At 42.7% G+C, this 18,906-nt stretch overlaps 1 protein-coding gene across 14 annotated transcripts in view; it reads right to left on the reverse strand.

Moving 5' to 3' along the window:
* The window catches only part of LOC137599633 (sorbin and SH3 domain-containing protein 2-like), a 33,529-nt gene that overhangs the window by 9,403 nt on the left and 5,220 nt on the right, over positions 1-18,906 (reverse strand). For 8 of the 14 annotated variants that reach the window (XM_068320579.1, XM_068320582.1, XM_068320578.1 and 5 more), the window contains 13 exons: positions 12,636-12,691; positions 11,418-11,444; positions 11,183-11,307; positions 10,291-10,932; positions 7,919-8,048; positions 7,320-7,495; positions 6,063-6,129; positions 5,275-5,325; positions 4,956-5,169; positions 4,728-4,842; positions 2,841-2,912; positions 1,173-1,229; positions 411-460 (listed from right to left, as the gene is read on the reverse strand). In XM_068320579.1, the coding sequence (XP_068176680.1) occupies positions 411-460; positions 1,173-1,229; positions 2,841-2,912; positions 4,728-4,842; positions 4,956-5,169; positions 5,275-5,325; positions 6,063-6,129; positions 7,320-7,495; positions 7,919-8,048; positions 10,291-10,932; positions 11,183-11,307; positions 11,418-11,444; positions 12,636-12,645 (1,736 nt within the window). In that variant the 5' untranslated portion in view covers positions 12,646-12,691. Of the gene's footprint in view, positions 1-410; positions 461-1,172; positions 1,230-2,840; positions 2,913-4,727; positions 4,843-4,955; positions 5,170-5,274; positions 5,326-6,062; positions 6,130-7,319; positions 7,496-7,918; positions 8,049-9,268; positions 9,668-10,290; positions 10,933-11,182; positions 11,308-11,417; positions 11,445-12,635; positions 12,692-12,994; positions 13,039-18,906 lie in introns of all 14 variants that reach the window. The other 6 variants (XM_068320581.1, XM_068320587.1, XM_068320585.1 and 3 more) reach the window with 6 other exon arrangements.

Consider the following 18,906-nt stretch of genomic DNA (forward strand, 5'->3'; position numbering starts at 1 on the left):
AACAGGAATCACATGGTCTATTCATCACCTCCCATTTCTGCCCTTTCTATTCAAAAGAGAAAATGTAGTGGAAAAAGCAGGCCGCTGGTGAAAGGGAATCGGACAAGGGAAGGAAGGGGGGGTTGAGGAAGGATCGGAGGTGAAGGGCAGAATCAATAGAATTGCCGGGTTAATTTATTCTGACTCAGTTAGTGGGAGGGAGATGTAACGCACCCTGCCTTTAGTAACAAAAGCAACTAAAGACGAACAATAATCTTTGCAAACGGCCGACAGAGGGGCTATTTGCTCTGAGCGGAGGCGAGAAAGAGCAGTTCTGATTCCACGCTGAAGCACCAGGTCTGCTATTGTTGTGAGGACTGGAAAAAGGAAATGAGGACGATGCAGGGAAAAGGTAAGAAACAGAAATTTACCTGGCAGGTCTGTCTGGAGCGTTGTCAGCAGGAGGGATGTGTAGGGATGTCTGAAACAGAGCAAACCACAAAAGAGGAAAGTAAAGCTCTGCACGAACAAAGACCTGAGGCAGAGCAGCTCACAATGCACAGCGTGCGTACGGTTGTTGCTGTGCCACACTCAAAACGCTCCCTCCGGTTTAAAGTGCAGTGAATGCAGGTTCCACCTAACGTTGTCAGCATGAAGGCTAAACTCAAGATCTGTTTATTGGGTTGCTCTGCAAGACGATGGCAAAGGTAATAAAGCAAAGTGGGGTCCAAAATGAGCTCAAAGAGAAAATAGCTTCCTGCAAAACCTGGAATGGATCATCTGGAACGGGTCTCACTGGTTAGGAACCTTCTACACTCCATCAGGAAAGATCTCTTTGGGCAAACATCGAATGCAATTACTTCAATTTGGGAACAAGACATTTTAAGAGAGCTGCATTTTGAGTTAAAATAAAACAAACACACAATAATAAAATAAAATGTGTGTGTGTGTGTGTGTGTGTGTCTGCGTAAATTTCTCAGGAGAAAAACATCAGCAAAAAGTGAAATAAATCTCAGTTCAGGTTAAATAGATGGGTAGTGTTTCAAAAAAACTAAAATTATTTTCAAAAAGAAAATTTAAAAAAATGTACTCTGAACATCATCTAATATTATTCTGATCAATACAGATTCTGATCTTAAGATACAATATGTTAGAACTTGTCAGTACTGGAACACTTGTGAAGGTGAGATTACCTCAATGTGCCGGCGAGCGGAGATGTCTGGATTATAATCCAGCCGTTTTTTAGGAGGCTTGAGCCCCAAGCAGCAGCAGTGAGCAGGAGGAGCAGGAGGAGGAGGAAGAGTAGAAGGTGAAAATGAGGTGAAGGAGGAGAAGCATTGGTGACATCATGGGGAGAAACACATATGGAGAGAGTGACATCCGTTAGAGAATCTGAGTAATCAGAGGAGGACTGGTTTACATGTGCAACACACACTCAACACATACAACACCCTTTAACTGATGAGCACACACACACACACACACACACACACACACACACACACACACACACACACACACACACACACACACACTCACACACGATCACTCATGTGCACATTCTATTGCCATCTATTAACTTACTCCAATGCTAATTTCAAAATAGAGTTTAAGTCACAACATCATCAATACTAACAAAAATCAGGCCTACGACATCGACCCAAACACAAACAAACACACACACACACACACACACACACACACACACACACATTAACAAACGTGTCCATGTACCACACACACATGCAATGTAAGAGCAAGCCGTGAAGCAGAAAGCCGAGTGAGGCACAAGCTGGACTGTTTACTGTGACTCTGTGCTTGTTCACTAGTGCAGCTAAACTACGGTTCACTCTGTCGGTCACAACGTGTGTGACCTGATGTGTCACGTCCATAAACACGCTGAACACATTCTGTGTCAGCTGGACCAATCAGTGCACAGGTGGGAGGTGGAGTTGGGGGGTTAAACCAGCTACACTCTGAGGACTTATTCAGTGATGTCACATATTCAAGATATTACAGGTAGGAATATCAGCAATCACCCCAGAGTGACTCTGGGAAGTCACAGTGAATCTAGGTGTGATATTTGAACCTGAACATTTTGAATACGCCCCCCCCCCCACCAAAAAACAAAACAAAAAAACAAATCATCACTGCATGCCAGGTGGGTGTGGCCAAAGGCATGTTCTCAGGACACAAAGCGTAAATTAAAATGGGGAAATCTAATCCCAGATCTGTGAGATCGTCCCTGCTCTGATCCCAGAGGAGGCGAGTACCACTTACATCCAGCAGGCGGCAGTAGACCATTTATCTTGACATGGATAGCATTCTTTAACCAGAATCTTTAAGCAAATATATTTAGGGGCTGAATAAAGGAGGTGATTTATACACGCCAGCATCTCCAAAAGATGAAGAGAACGTGTAAAGAGCAAAAAATCATGTACAAAACTTATCAGCTGCACTTTTAGAAATGTTACGATTGATTGATCGACTGTGACCTAGATGACGTTATGATTGATCGGTTTTTTTTAGTCCTATTTTAGTCTTTTCTCCTATTTTCGTTTAGTTTTGGACAAGATGCAAAAGGGATCAGTAAGAAGTTGGTATGCAAATGTTTCAGCATCTACGAGCCACCAGACCAAAAAAACAAAACAAAACTCAGCAGAGCAGAGACATAACAGCCTGTCACAAGGGTTGGGGGGGGGTGGAGGGGAGTCACAGCACCCGACAAGTACCACATGCCCAAACAACGAACCCCACCCAGTACTACTAGTGGAGACATTTAAAACGATCATGGGTGGAGAAAGTGGGTGTATGGCGATGGCAGGGTTGTGGTTGAGTGAGCAGCTATGGCCCTGACTTACCGGCCGCCCAAACTCCAGCTCAGAAAAGAACTTATACCAAGGCTCGTTCTCTAAATCTATGTCATCATAGGTCTGGGAAAGCATGACAGTGATAAAGAGAGAGGAGGTAGAAAGACAGACAGAAGAAAAAAGTGTGGAAAGAAGTCACACACACACACACAAAAAGAGAGAGACATGGAGCTCATGGTTAGGAAAAGGGAGATGGGCACAGGATGAACTGGGATGACGGTTCAGAGCGACTCATGGGGACAAATGAAGTCATATCTTGTCTGTTAGTCTTAACGCTAACATTACATTATCATTACAGGCAGGAACAAAACTAAATCTAATAACCACAGTCCAAAAAAAAAGCAGACTGCTCAACACCTTCAGTGCATTTATTATTCTAGATCAGCTGTAAGAGGTTTGAGAACGTCCAGCTTCTTACGTCACACTGGGTGTTGTGTATTCAGACAAGTTTGACGGTGTCAGAATGCTTAAAATGAAGTGAACAACTGTTTAACACCCATGTGGATGAGGAAGAAGATGCAACAATGATGGATGAACTGTCCCCAGGGTCAAATAAAAAGGACCAAGAACACACGGATCCCTGTGGTATTCCGTTCTTAGCCTTAAAGTTCGTGAGGTTGAATTCACCAGCAGGAATTAAACAATTCCTGTCAGATAAGTATGAGGAGAACCGGTTGAGAGCAGCTTTGTTGAAAACAGCCTGTCTATATAAGGCCAGAATGATGGATGGTGTCAAAAGCAGAGCTGAGGTCGAGCAATACTGGAATGAAACAAGCAGCAGAATAAAGAGCCAATATTCAGTAATTTATGACTCTGAGGAGGGCAAAAAGATAAATGAGACTGTTGTTATTAATATTTTCCAGAGTTTTTGATAGGAAGGTCAGTTTGGGGATAAGTTTGTACTGCAGAGTCCTTGATGATGGACAAAGAACAGTATAGGGTGGATTAATTCTGTTTCATTTTTAATCAATTTCTGTAGAAAATATATTAAAGTGGCTAAATTAAACTGCACACATTACTTTATCATACTTTAGCTACTGCCAATGCAGTAAAACAAAGGATACCAATAAGGGGAACCTGGACGATCCAGTTTAGTTTCAACTAGTTTAAAACTTGTTAAATGACACAAATAATGCTGCACTTAAAATCAGTTCTGACAATTGGGTATGAAAATGACAACAGAGCCATAAAAGTGTCAGACAGCAGATTAACCAGCATGTGTTCAATTCCACTCTTTGCAGCCTCCCCCCCATTTTATTTCTTTTATCACCAAGTGACTCATGCATTATTGCAGAGCTCGCTCTCCCTCGCTGCAGTCGTTGTAAATTACATCTGCAAAAGCTTCGCAGAAACCTTTACGTTTTAATCTTCAACGCATTAAGACGTTCTCCATTATGTCGACTTTTGCTCAGGTTCCACCTGTGGATGATTTTTTTTTTTGACCACCCTCCGGGAAATAATTGCTTTGCTTTGTCAAAAAAGCGAACAGCCGACGCAGTCTCTAAAGGATTCGGCTCTGGAAACCTTCGCTTTTTTTAACGCCCACGCTGTGTCTGAGTGGAAGACGCTGAGACAAAAAGTACATACACTGAAAACATGAGAAACAAAACCCTTCAGGTTTAGAAAGAAACCTATGAAAGAAAGGCAAACATGATTTACTCTCCAGAAAAAGATTTCCTATTTAGCTTTAAGGAGAAGCAGAACAGGAACAGAAAGAATATTTGAACAATAACAAGCTTTGATCACACGACAACACAAAACAGAAGTAACAGAAACCACTTCACCGTCACAATCGTTCACGTCTCTAAAAATCGGCAGCAAAAGTTCAGGAATTCTCTTTAAAGAAACGCAAATAACATTTTTACAAAATGTACTCACCGGTCGTTCGTGCTCCAGGATGGACGATTTCCCGGGTTCATACTCAAAAATACTCTTGGGCTCTGCGCGGTACTTCCGTGTGTCCACCTTCCTGTTGGGGGGTCCCCATTCATTTCTGGTGCAAGACAATCACCAGAAATGATAAGTATTCCAGAAGTATTTTAAATATATATACAAATAAAATGTGGATCAGGATTTACGGGTGACATAATAAACAGCTCCTCTTACGTGTCGGCCGAGTCTTTCTCACGGTCGTCATCTCTGGCCCTCAGCTGGAGGAGAGATGGCATCAGTGGAGGTGGCGGGGGTACAGGGGATGGCAAAGGCTCCTGAGGCCCTTGATGACCTCCGTTGTCCAGAGGGCTTTTGGCGAGGGGCCTGTAGGTGTGTGTTCGGGGAGCAGGGTGGGCCAGGGTGGTGTTGGAGGGCGGTCTGTACTCATCTATAGTGACAGGGACACACCGAGGGGAAAAGTAATTACAGACAGCAATTCAGAGAATCTTGTTGGATGAAATGCAGCATTTGTTGTTCGCAGAGCATCTCTCACCGTTGTTTATGACGGCGTACGTAGCGCTGTAAGTGTCAGAATAATCATCATCTGCAAAGAAAAGGACTGAAAGAGTCACTGGGAGGAACACACAAACACACTTTTTCTATCAAGGTGAATAAGTTTGCAGTTTTTTTCTCCAGGAGAACTTCAGTCATATACTGTAAACTACTTCTCTATTCATGTATTAGCTCTGCAGGTTTCAGAAAAATGTATTTTTAAAAATATAAATACAGGTGTTAAGCTTTGATTATACGACTGTATGAAAACTGTATATTTCCTTCATTCCTTTTGGGTTCTGCCGAGGGGTTTACTAGAATACTGCTTCATAAACTCACTGAGAATGTGTGCAAATGGAAATGAATGTGGGCACTCTCCAAGATAAAGATGTTTTTCAGGCACACACACACACTAATAAATTGCGCATACGCGTGTGTGTATCTGTGTGTGTGTGTGTCTGCCGCGGCAGAAGAAGCCTGAGCAGTTCTGAACAAACAAGCCTTGTACAGACTCTGTGATTCTATCAACCCCACAAAATTTGATTTCCCAGGACAGCCAAGGGTCTATTAGAGGCTCCTCTCAGTTCCTTCTCCTCTCCAGACTCTTTTGCTCTCATTTAATGAGTTCTGGCTCTCAGCCTCTCTGGCACTTTTGTTTTATCAAGAAACAACATGCTCAGGGAAACAATGGTGCATGCACGACAGATTCTGCATCACAATGTGTAGCGACTGAATCCCATTCAATGATGGGTCATTTCTGCCATCTAGTGCGGTCGAGCGCAGCCTTACCTGCTTTGTGAACCTTGTGGATCTGCTTGAACATGGTTTTGTACCAATCCTTTGGCCGATCCACCGTCTGCAGAGAGAAAGAATCCTAACATTTACGTGCTGCAGAATGTAAAACGGAGCCAACTTGAGAAGGGAGAAACCATTCCTGCTGATTTATGGGACATTAAAACACGCTTTCAGGCGGTCAGGAGATCCACATTCTGCCGAAAGAGAATTGAATTTTAAGCATTTAAAGCATATTGATGACGTATTAGTTGCACTTACTTAAAACCGCTTTCATTATTGCGCATTGCTGCAATTAAATTGCAAATCTCTTATATTATTAATTCACGCAACTTCGATAATTTTCTTTTTATTATTTTAGTATATTTAAAGAGCAGTTTGGTCAGTCCGAGACATTTAGAGACTGAGCTGCTTTGTCTGAATGTGGGTTACGTGGATTTCTTCAGCCCCATCAGAGAGTTGCTAAACAACTGGGGTTCTTCAAGTGAGAGCGTGTGTGTGTGCATCAACAGGATTAAAGCGGCGTTGCCAAAAAGTCAAAGCGAGACCTCGGCCTTGAAAATCCAGGAGGAAAACCTGGCATGTGTGTGTTTGTTCCTACAGTACAGATCTAACAGCTGTTTCAAGAGAGAGCTATCAAATGGCAGAGAGACTTAATCCCCTCTTTATTCAGGAGCACTACACACTGAATCAGAGGCAGTTTGGATCCACAGTGAAGGAGTGTGTGTGACTGAGCATGTGGAATTGGCATTGCTAAGAGATGGGCCAATTACCACTTCACTTTCCATGGTTACCAAATAAAGTGTTGGCAAAAATGTTTGTCTGCTCACAACAAGGAGCATCTGTTTTCTTTTTTTTTTTTTTACCTTTCACCTTTTATTCTCGGCTTTTATTGTCAGTCTCTTTCATTCTTCCTCCAACTTTCTCTCCCTCACAGTAGTTTAACATGTCAGCTCTTAAATGCCATTCTTCATTAAATGGATAACTGTGTGACACCGACACGAAAACCTTTAAGGATATAACACACAGACACACACTTTGAAGAGGAAGCAGCAGGGACCTGGCTGCACTGAATTGAAAACATCTCCCGAGCTTGCATCAACTAGAACCGACACGAAAAAGAAGAGGGGGGTGGACAGTGAAATTAAGATGCTGAGATAGGGAAAGGGGAAAAGAAGGGGCTTGTAATGTGGATTCAAACGCTTCTGACAGCTCGGTGGAAATTCCTCCCGCTCCAGCGGTGGTTGGACTCACTGTGCGGATGGCGATGGGGATGCCGGACTCGTCCACAGGGCCGATGCCTTCGTAATGGGGGGCTTTGATGATGGACACCCTCTTCTCTTCCTCTGAGAAGCGGGCGATAGGCACAGTGCTGCTGACGGTGGAATGGCCCGACACCGCAGACTCTCTGGTTATCGACTCGCTGCCCTCTGTCAGGAAGAGTAGACGATGTCAGCCGACACAAGAAATACGTCGTACACTAAAAATAATTATTTATCTCTATTTTAATTAATTAATCCCTCGCTGTGCTCCACATAGGATAAATTAGTACCAATACCCCGTGGTTGTAAATGCCTGCATTTACCAGTTAATTACTAATAATTTATATGGTGAGCATCCTAAAATGAAAATCAAACACACTCATCAAGTTAAGATGAGGTTTAATTAATATCATACAAAACATGTTCACTTCTATCTTCCACGTTTGAGTGTTTCTAAGTATGCATTTATTCTCTAAGAGGGCAGGAGGTCCTCAGAAACTCTAAATTCAAGTACTTAATCATACTCCTGCTTGCGGATGTTTTCCACAGGTCGTACATCGAGCGTTAATATATTTTCCTCGGCTCACCCACCTGAACTCCTGCTCCGTCTCTGGAGGCCGGCATGAAGCGAGGAGGAGGAAGGAGGCGAGTAGGACGGAGGGGAGAGGGGCCTCTGAGGATGGCTAGTGCTTCCATTCATAGCGTGAACGAGGACCTGGCCCTGGCCATAAAGAGAGATTATCATTCACTACTGATCACTAATGTCAGCATAATGTGTAAAAGTCCATTTGCTAATGAATAGTGGAGAAAGTTTCTGCTCTGCCCTACAACATGAGATAATGGGTGTACATGTAAAATCCAATTAATGAAACCAGACTAGTTAGTTTTAAAAACTTCATTATTAGTCATTGTACTGTTATAAAACTATACATTTTAAAAAGGGAGAGAAATGTAATATTCAACGTGACACAGGACAGGGCTTCACTGAATCTGAAGTGATTGCTCATTAGGAGAAAAGTTAGTGAGGGAAAGGGACACTGATCGAATCACTTCACTTCAAAACAGACAGAAGAGATTACAACAGAGACGTGAAGGGACGCGGCCGTTTCAGTTACGGATTCCATTCGTCATAAATAGGACACGACATCACCAAGACAACGGAAATGATCCTTTCAACAGAGGAACATGTGATTTCATGTGACAAGGGTTAAAAATATTGAAATTTATAGGCCTGTTTTCAGATCGGAGATTCATGACAGCTTGACAACCAGTAACTACAGGCTCCAGCAGACAGTCGAAGCGTCCAGCTTAAGGTGGATTTATAGCTAACCAACACACAAACACCCCGCTGAAAACACTGACTGCATCCAGTGGGGATATTTTCTATTCTATACTATTGTTTTCACATACTGTACATATAGTACACAAATGCAAACCAAATGGTATTTTTATGCTTCAATTCTATTTGATTCCTTCAAAATGACACGGGAATGTACAAAATGTAGAGATCTGTATAGCTGATGTATATAAGTGGTCCTCACGCCTGTTCCTTTATAAAACTCTTTATCTCTCCTTCATTTGTCGAATCAATTTGTTTAAAAAACAGAACTGGCCTTTTAAGAGATTGAGAAATAAGCATAATAAAGAGAATTACACACACACACACACACACACACACACACACACACACACACACACACACACACACACAGACACATGTAGCTCTGATTAATACAGATATTAACATTATGAGGGAACACAGTGGGCTGATTTCATTTTAGTATCAGATAGAATCAGTTGGTGATTAGTGAAAGGCAAAAAAAATAATCAGCAGTTGTGTGATGGCTGCTTCAGCCATCCAAATGAGTGTGGGGGGGGGAGGAGGAGAGGGACCATTTGGGAATGATATGTGTTACAGCAGTGACTTGTTGGGATAATTACGTTAGTGAAAGTGCCGGCGGCTGCAGCAGTGGAGGCCGCTGAGGTTGTTAGCATATCATCAATGCCAGCAGCGGATGTGTACGTAGAGACATGGCTGAGGGTGGGCGACGGCGTGGGCGAGGCGCCGGGCGAGTCCAGGCTGCAGATCTGCAGCTCGTCCATCAGACCCGCCGTGGACGACGAGTAGTGGCTGAGGGCTGATACCGTCACGGGGGAAGCCGAGGGCGACACGCCGGCTGCGGTAAGGACTGGCCCGCAGGCTGCATGGCTTGCGCCGCTAGGAGCGTACGGAGTGGGCGATAGAGTCTTGGGCATTAGGCCTGACAGGTAGTCGAGTGATTCTGAGCTGTGGCTGCGATAGGGGGAGTGACGTGCTGCAGGGTCTGGGGAGGGAGGCCCCTGGTGTTGGAGGGAGAGGGGGGAGTTGATTGGAAAAGGAAGAGGAGGAGAGTGCTTAGTGATTCACTCATTAGTCATACTGTCACAAAGGATGTGTGGAAGTAACACGTGAGCCCGACAGAAGGCGAAATGCTGCTGTGAAACCACACTGAGGTGTCGCGATGCTGCGGCAGCATCGTCCTCCGAAACGTGATTGATGCTGCGAATCGAAGAGGCTCTGTTAGTTCACACTCTGTGGAAGGCAGCAAATACAGAGACAGAAACAGTGGGATGAAATCAACAGTTGCTTATAACACATACGGCACCAGTTCACACGCTTGGAGAAAATAAAAAAAACTCAAATTAGTTCGGTCGCCGGTTGAACTGCAGCACCGACACAGACAACGTAAAAAGGCCACACATATAGGCAAACATATGATGGGCGTGTAAAAACGTGCACCTCTTCATGTCTACAAAAAAAGGCAAATACCAGAGAAATGAAGTGAAAACTGTGTTCGTGTGTCAACAAACCACTTTTTAGGATCTGGATTAGGATCATCCTGGCTCGACTGTCCTGACTACCTCAGGTTAAATAGACACAACCGTTCTGTTTTATTCTTGTTAGTCTGGTGTCACTTATGTACCAACAATTCTGCAGGCGATGGTCTTGGTGGAACTGCAGGAGGAGCTTCTGTTATTTCCAACTGGGATGGAGCCGGGGTTCGAAACGAGGCTCCATCTGGGACCTTGGCTTCCCCTGTGTCGTTTGAAGGCTCTGGTTTTTGACTCCCGTGGCCCAAGTGGACAGAAAGGGAGGCTGTCTTGGTCCGGGGAGGAGGCAAAGTGGGACCCCTTTGTGGAGAAGGGGAGTTGGGCAGTCTGGAACCTGTGGTCTTAGGTTGGGGGCTAAGGTAAGAGTTGCAGTGATCAGGAGGGTCAGGGATGGTGACAGGGGTTAGTTTGAGAGACGACACCTTGCGCTCCTGCGCCTGTGTAGCGGTGTTGGTGGCAGATGCGCTGCAGTTACTGTTATTATTTGAGACAGAGGACTGGTGCGCTTGATGGACGGACTTTGCGACGGTCTCGGAGTAGGAACAAGACGAGGTGCTACTAAGAGTGTAGGAATCTTTCAAAACTGATTTCTGGTTCTGAGTGTATGTTAACATTCCGGGGCTAAAATGGTTAGCCAGGGCAATGAGGGAGCTGTACTCTGAGGGATTAGTGCTGATGGGTGAGAGTTGGAAGCTCTCTCTCCTGGGGGGTGGCAGCGGCACATGGCTGATGTCCTTATTGACCAGTTAGAATGCAAAAGCCAAGAGGAGTTCAAGCAACAACAACAACACATCATCAGAACAGACATTAAAATCATAATAAAAGTTGTTCAAATACAGAAATATCATGTCAATAATCCATCATTAGGAACATTTTCCAGAGAGCTTTCTAAGGGAAACATATTTTCTGTTCTTTTAACTATAATTACCAGTAAGAAAGAAAGTAAACTTGAACATCTGTCTATGTGGGATATCAGACATTTACCTGGGTCGGTGACTTTTTGTCCTGTAGGTTGGGCCTGACGCTGCGGAAGCCTTTGGCAGCGAGAGACGAGTTGCTGGTGTCTCCGTTCTTAAGGCCATCTGTTACACTATGTGACCGCCAACAATCTATAACAAAGTCAGTAATACTAACATCACGCAACGCAGCGTTAACTCAGTTTAGTCCTGTCCTACGGTGTCGCTCACATCAACATTCACCAATCTGAACGCAGACTTACCCAATTCTGATGAGTAAGAGTCACTCCCTAGGGAAGAAGGCAGAGAAATAAGTAAAAGAGTAGAAACAGGTGTGAGAATAAAACAGATTATTTACAATGGGCCTCCATCATTGATGGTGGTCATGCACAGGGTCCCAAATCCCTATGAGTGGTGGTTTAATCAGCCCTGTGATCCTCCTTAACATGCTTTATCTGACAACGGCAGATTTTCACCCAGTGCCCTGATGTTGTTAAAAGGAGGCAGAAAGTGCTGAAAAGCCTTCATGGGTGCAGCTGTTAACCTGGATGCTGACAGGGCTCAAGAACAAACGCTGCTCTTTCAGCACAGAAACGGAAACAGGCTGATGAGGACGACCAGCTGGAGCCTCCGGAAGGCGAGACGGTTCCCTCAGTTCGTTCTCTTGCTACGCGGATCGAGGAATTATGAGGAACAAGAAGCAGTCGGGCTTAAGAAGGCATTTCTTAGACATAAACACTGAAACACTCCACGCTGAGAATGAAGCAGGATGGTAGCACTTCAGTTAACAAAGCAGGCCCATCCAAGGATATCACATTCTTCTAGAACTCAAGGGTCAAGGGAGCAGTGCCATGTCTAATCAATCCAGGCTGACAGGAGAGGAAGAAAAAGATCTGGGATAAAGAGTGATGGAGAAACATAAAACTACAGGAAGAAAAGTCAAACCTGGTCATTAAAGCAGTGGAACTCTATGAAACATGTGCGACTTATGACCGGTTTACAGCGGGAAGGAAAAACAAAATGACTAAGCAAAAGCAAGGTGATGCTTTAGGGAATTAATCCACATTCTGAGAAATCACAGCGAGTAATGTTTTTATAGAGGCAGGAGCAGCAGGAGCAGCAGGTCTCATGCACATGCAAATAAAGGAACCATACAAACATGGATGCAAAGCACACGTATTTCAACCGCCTGATTTTTACTGCATGAGCTGCAAATACATGATGGATGAATATAAAGTAGAAATTTTGAAGAAATTCAGTTGAATTATTAATTAAAAGAGAAATCAACTTTATGTTTAAATAATAAAATCTGTTTCCTGGGTCTGTTTGACGTGAAGTGCCTCCACTAATGTAGTAAAATCACAAGCTATATTCTGAACAAATGCATTCTGGGTGCAGCGTTCTCCCAAGAACATGTGTCTGTGGGTGTGTGTTTGTGTGTCTGTGGGTGTGTGTTTGTGTGCCTGTGGTTGTGTGCGCACCTGTATTCATGTTGAAGAGCACTTCTCACTGATCCACTGCAGAGGAAGACGCTTTCCTGGAAGGCAAAGTAAAGTCTGTCAGATGAAATCATTAAACATTTATGTGAAGCCCTGTCTTGTTGAGCAACTGATAGACCCTGTAAAAACGCAATAAGTAGTAGTTTTTTTAAATTGTGATTTAAATTTGGATGATGATATATTATACAGTATTTTAAATATTTTCAATATGGTGCGGTAGTCTCCAAAAGAAGTCTTTGACGTTCCTTGACTGAATCAACATTTGGGTCATTTATGACAGGATGCCTGTAACCTAGACTGTTGGTGTTTGTGGCTTAAGATGTAAATGAGTTTAGACTGACCACGCCCCTTTCTGGAGGTAGGTGTGGCTTGGCCGGTAGTTTTACTGGAAAAAAAAGAAGAGTACGTCAAATGAATGTGTTGGGTAAATTTTTGCATATTACATCTTTCTTCCTTTCATGAGTCGTACTTTAATTTGAATCACACCATGTAAAGCAGCCAGTATGTTGAATTCTGGAGTGATGGATGAGGATGAGGAGCAGAAATGCAGAGTGCTGACATGCTGCAGCAGACTGCAAGTCAGCTAAATTTAAACTCCTTTTTCACACATTTCATTTTTCCTCATGTTGAGGAATCCCATGGGCTGAAGCTCGGATCTCCTGGATGTGAAATGTGAGAAACGGAGGGATAAACTAAATGGAAGACTGCACTTCTGAATTTTCCTGACAAATTAAAGCGCCGGGAGGGTCAAAGCCGGTCATATCTTTAAATTGCTCCTGAGCTCGCAGGAAATGGAATGCAACAGCAGTTCAGGCTAATTACCAGGCTAATGACGCATAAATCTTATTTTTAAAGTAATAAAGTCAGATTAGCCTTTTTCTTTAACTGTAACAGGACAGGACCCGAACACTACGATTAATGGTTTATCAAATTGAAACAAGAATTATATGCATGAATATGAATAACTAAGAGATCCGGATTCAGATTGTTAGGAATCTGCTGGGAAGATGAAGTTTTTCTGATTGGCTGCTTCAACATTAAGATTTTCAATCAGAGAACCAGAATCAGAACAGGTTCTGATTCTAATCAGTGATATGCAAAACACTTTTGAGATTTAGAGCAGAGCTACAAAAACAATTTCTAAATTCTTCATACAAAGACCATGAAAGTGCAAAATGAAAACACAACCATCTGACTTTTGCTACTTTATTGTAACGCTTTAACCCCAATGGACCTAAATATGGGAAGACAACTCCTTCCTCTGACAGACTAGTGTGCGTAGATGATGCCTGAATAACTTAAATGACACTGATACATGAAGGAACGCCAGGTTTGGTTAGCTGCACCCTGACACCATACCTGTCTCCCGCTATCTGGAGACCTATTCCTGGAATGGTGCATGATTGAGTGTTGCACACATCAACGCAACGCAGAGTGTGTCACCGCTCTGTGAATGGACACACGTGTTTCGTCATGGTACTGTGTGTGCATGACGACAACATCTGAGTGACAGTAGGGCTCATACAGCCACAGACATCATTGCGATGCTCAAGCTGCTGTTAGTACAGACAAGTCCAAATTATTCTGACAACAGCTACCTTCAGGAACATTTTTCAGGAATTCTTCAACACCTTTAGCATGCAGGCACTGTAAATCAGTCTATCAATAATGATCAACATACTAGAAGTAACCTACATATCTGTTTTGTTGCCATGTGCTCCCAGATGCACTTTATGCTGAGAAAAAGGAAGTGCCATAACTAATGGCACTACATCAAGCAATGCATCAGTCCCTCAAGACCTAATCCTCACCCTCATACAGTATACCCTTGTAAATCTATCTCTGGGAAACACACACACACACACACACACACACACACACACACACACACACACACACACTGGGGTAAATCATGGGCCTGGCGTCGCAGGCAGTCGGCATTCAAATGATGGTCAGATTATAAACAAGATCATGTTTCTTGGGGACAGATCAGCGGCGACACAGCAGCTGTGGCCGTGGTGTAATGTTATGGCTGGACACAAGGAAACCCGTCAGGCTCTACACCTCCAAAGATCTAGAGCGTCCATTCACACACTTTTTTGAAGCTTTTTAAACACTAAATGCGTAGCACAAACTTACTATTATCGCTAATGCCAAATGCTCCTACAGAAGTTCTTTCGAGAGTACGGCTACGAGGGAAGCTGTAAGGAATAAATGTTGATCATCTAATTTGTCATAATGAACAAAATTTAATGATTCAGTCCCAGAACTATTTCTGGGGCTCAACAAAGGAACAAGAAAGTTTCCATAGAGTTATTTTTCAAATCCGTGCCCTAGTTTTGTTCACCAGAACATTTGGTGACTTAAGTTTGTCTCGTGTCATTTTACTTTCTCATTTTGCCGTGGTTTATTTAGTGACTGTAATTTAGAGTTTGGTGGGCCACTCTGGTCTGGTGTGTATATAATTACTGAGTGTAATAGCTGTGGGACTACAAATACTCAAGTCAGAGCTATAAGCCAAAGAAAGCCATGACGTCCAACGCCACAAGCCCATCAAGTCTTATTAAGCTGTTGAGTGATCCACTGGGACCATTCCTTTCATATCAGAGGACTAATAGGGTTTGAGCTTTGAACCTTTAAAACCCAGAACACTGCGGTAACTATAGGAGGTGGCTAATCCTCTTTGCTTTCTTTATTAGAACATTATCAATGATTTGAACTCATCACTCACACCTTTTCCATCATATCGTGTCCATTCTTCTCCCCTGATAACCTGCAAATCCCTCAAACAGACATGTTTTAATGTTGCTGACCTTGACAAAGCTGCCGATGAAACTCAGCTCTTTACAGACTGAGCATGTCGATTTCCAAGAAGAAGGAGGGTATAAAAATGATGTTTTGTGTAATTAATATTTGAGATGGGCTCAAAACTGCAGCTGTTTTTGTTAAATCTGCAGTTACGAGTTGTTTTCAAGAGAATCAAACGAGCCGGTGCGACCCTGCGGATCAGAAACCTATCAGCGTACACACAGAGGACAGCAACAAGGACCACAAATCAATCCCAATGTTTATTTACCACTAGTGTTTGTGTATCATTTTTGTCCTAAAGTGCTTTCCTTTGCAGAATCTATCCAGGATGCCTCTCTCTGGTTGGAAAGAATCAAAACAGATCAGACATTTTCCAAATACTTTTTAACACCTCCTTCTTTCATCGTCCACAAACACAAACATAATCCAATTCTTGTTCATTATTCCATTAAAAAATTTCACCATCATCCAGGTAAAAAATTTAATTTTTTTCTAATCGCATGTAAGAATTAGTTACCAGACACCCTACGGCAGACTGTCTGTGTGTGTGTGCGCGCGTGTGTGTGTCAAGGAAAGAGTGAACAGTCAATGAAGATAAGCTGCCTATGGCCTCGAGGGTCCTGACCCTGAAGTGGTCATACAGACTGACACACTCCTGAGGACATCTATTTAAAGACTAAACAAAAACGTTATCAGGGCTGCATTCAAAAGCTTTTCAACTGCAAAAATTCATTAAGATTTAACACATATTGATGAACTAATATTCTATTACCTGTGAGGATGTAATGAACGTTAATAAGTTGGCTTGTCTCAGGGGGTTGAGAACCATAACACTAATCTCAGCATCAGAATTAAAAAAACAAATGACTTTTAAACAAGGCACACGGACTTTCCCCAGCGATCCAACATAAATCCCAGGCAAGACATTTCCAGTCTAAAGCCCAACTGACAGCCAGAGTTATTTTAGCTGCGCATTTTTGTGGTAAAAATGTGGGAAGTGCAGGGTTGTGGTTAGAAAAAAAACACAAGGCTTGAGAATCAAAACTAGGAATAAAAAAATAGTTTGAAATTTAATCCTCATGTATGAGTTCACCCAAGTCACTAAAACAATGAGACAGACGATAGCTCAGCACCGGACAAGAAAAAATAAATGTACGTAAAATGTTAATATTAATATTAATTTTAAATACCGAATGCACGACTGATATCATCAAACAAACAAGTCTTTACGCAGAGCTCTGTTTTAAAAGTCTTATTCACACCAATACAAAGCTGCTTCCTGTCAGAGGCAGACGCATTGATACCGACTGAACAAAAAACACTTCCTACAGAGTCTCCGTTATCATCTTTGTTTGTCCAACCTTGCCACTCATTAGCAGACCCCCCTCTGGCTGTATGAATGGAGAGGGAAGGTCAATATTGCAGCCCTGCATGCCCACTCACTGCCCATACTGCAAACAACAGAAGCCCATGTGTTCTGCAGATTGCGTCACAACCCAACTAATGAGCAGAGCCATTGGCCTGAGAGCACTAATGCAATTATGCAACACAAGCCCAGGCGCTGTGAGCCAGGGCTATTAGTGAAGGAGAATGAATTGGATGTGACAATTTGTGGGTTTGTTATCTTACCAGTACTTCGTAAAAAGATCTTGATGCATTCGCTGTGCGAACCAGAATGTGGAGATGAAGAAGAGACAAAATAAAATTCAAGTCTGTGGACGAGCGATGAAGGAAAAGATGAAACTCCAAGTGAAAACAAGGGAGCAGCGACATAAAAGAAAGAGTTCTGAGATGCAAAGACATGATATCAGCATGTGGTGTTGTGTTATTAGGGGATGCAGCATCAGCATTTAACAACCCCTCTCCAACTTCTTTAATGTTCAAACACTTCATTCAAAGCTCTGCAGTAGAAGCTAATGATTACTCTATATAAACAACAGGCTCCCGACTGAGACACACAAAGCAGTGCAACACAATTAAATGACTGGATGCACAAATGGCGGGGTGTTACACAACACTAAATGCCAAAGCAATCACAAAGTTGGAGCTTGAGCTTTTCCGTGCTGGACATTAGCGGCGGAGCCGGGTCCCCGTTCCAAGCTTTAGCTCTTTCAAATGGTTGAGTGACGGGGGAACAACTGTCGCTCACCTCCAAATGTCAACCGCTTTCAGTTTAAAATACGACGTTTAAACTCGGATTCTGTCAGCCAAAGACAGGCTCATCTGCTACATGTCATAATTACCCGTGATCACATGTTGAGGCTCCAGGAAAGCAAGAAATGAAGTGATTTCTTTAAAAGCAAGAGAGCCTAGTGTTTGTGCTCTAAACACAACTGCACAAATAGTGATCTGCTTTTGAACAGGAGTTTCATGTTCACACTTCAGAGGAAGAAAATTCTTGATTGTCACGTGCTAAATGAACTAACTACTATTAGATAAATAAGAGAGGCGGCAAAATTGTGTCTAAAGACGGTCGATGGAAAACAGAAGAAAGCAGGAATTAGTGAAGATAAATAGTGACATAGATTTAGAGAATGAGGGAGGAAGGCGAAGCAGTGGTGAAGAAATTAATCCTTAAAAGGATTCATTCCTGCCTCCGCACTTCCAACTAAATTCGTTGTAATCTGCGATTTTTCACTCTCATTTTGTTAAGTAGAAAATAATGTATGATAGAGAGGGAGCCAAATTGCACCTCAACAGGTGACAAATTAATGGCTGAAGAACAAATTAGTAGTCTTGCAGAAAGATCTTATGCCTTGGAGAGAAAAAGGAACTGCAAATTACATTAAGAAGAATGTTTTTTAAAGACTCGTTACATATTTCTTTTCTAAAATTCACAAAACCTAAGGATAAAACAAACAATCTTGAAAACAGTCTATGGTTGGCATAAGGGGAAGACTAAAACAGAACGGCTATCAGCTGGGGCTAAGATTACATACCCCACGCATAGTCTGGATTCCTCAGGTACCGGCGTTAAGTGTTGAGCATGAAGATAAGAGGGACTTGATTAGCAGGGGTGCTATATTTACTGCATTTAGATGAGACCCTTTACTCTCTGAGGTTGTACCAATCACTGAGGAATTCATATTTACTTTACTTTTATTTTAAGGGCTACAAAGTCGACCACCAACACTCCAGACAAGCTCAAACCACTGAGTTTGGCTTCTGTAATGCTTCTATTTTCCATGGTGGTCACAGAAAAATGCTGCGTTCAGCCACAAAAACCTCCAAGAGAACGGAATGAGGAAGAGAACCAGGCAAAACAGAAGAGCTCTGACAAGCTCTTTGACTGGTTGAACTTCAATACCTCAAGGCATTATGTATTTGAACATAAAAATATAGTTATACGTAGAATCTCTAAATTATTTTGGTCTCATCATTATACCAACCAAGACTGGAATAAATCCATTTATATTTCAACAACAGCAAATTTGCCATAAAAAGA

The sequence above is a fragment of the Antennarius striatus genome, chromosome 8 (assembly GCF_040054535.1).
Source record: "Antennarius striatus isolate MH-2024 chromosome 8, ASM4005453v1, whole genome shotgun sequence".
NCBI classification, from domain to species: Eukaryota; Metazoa; Chordata; class Actinopteri; order Lophiiformes; family Antennariidae; genus Antennarius; species Antennarius striatus.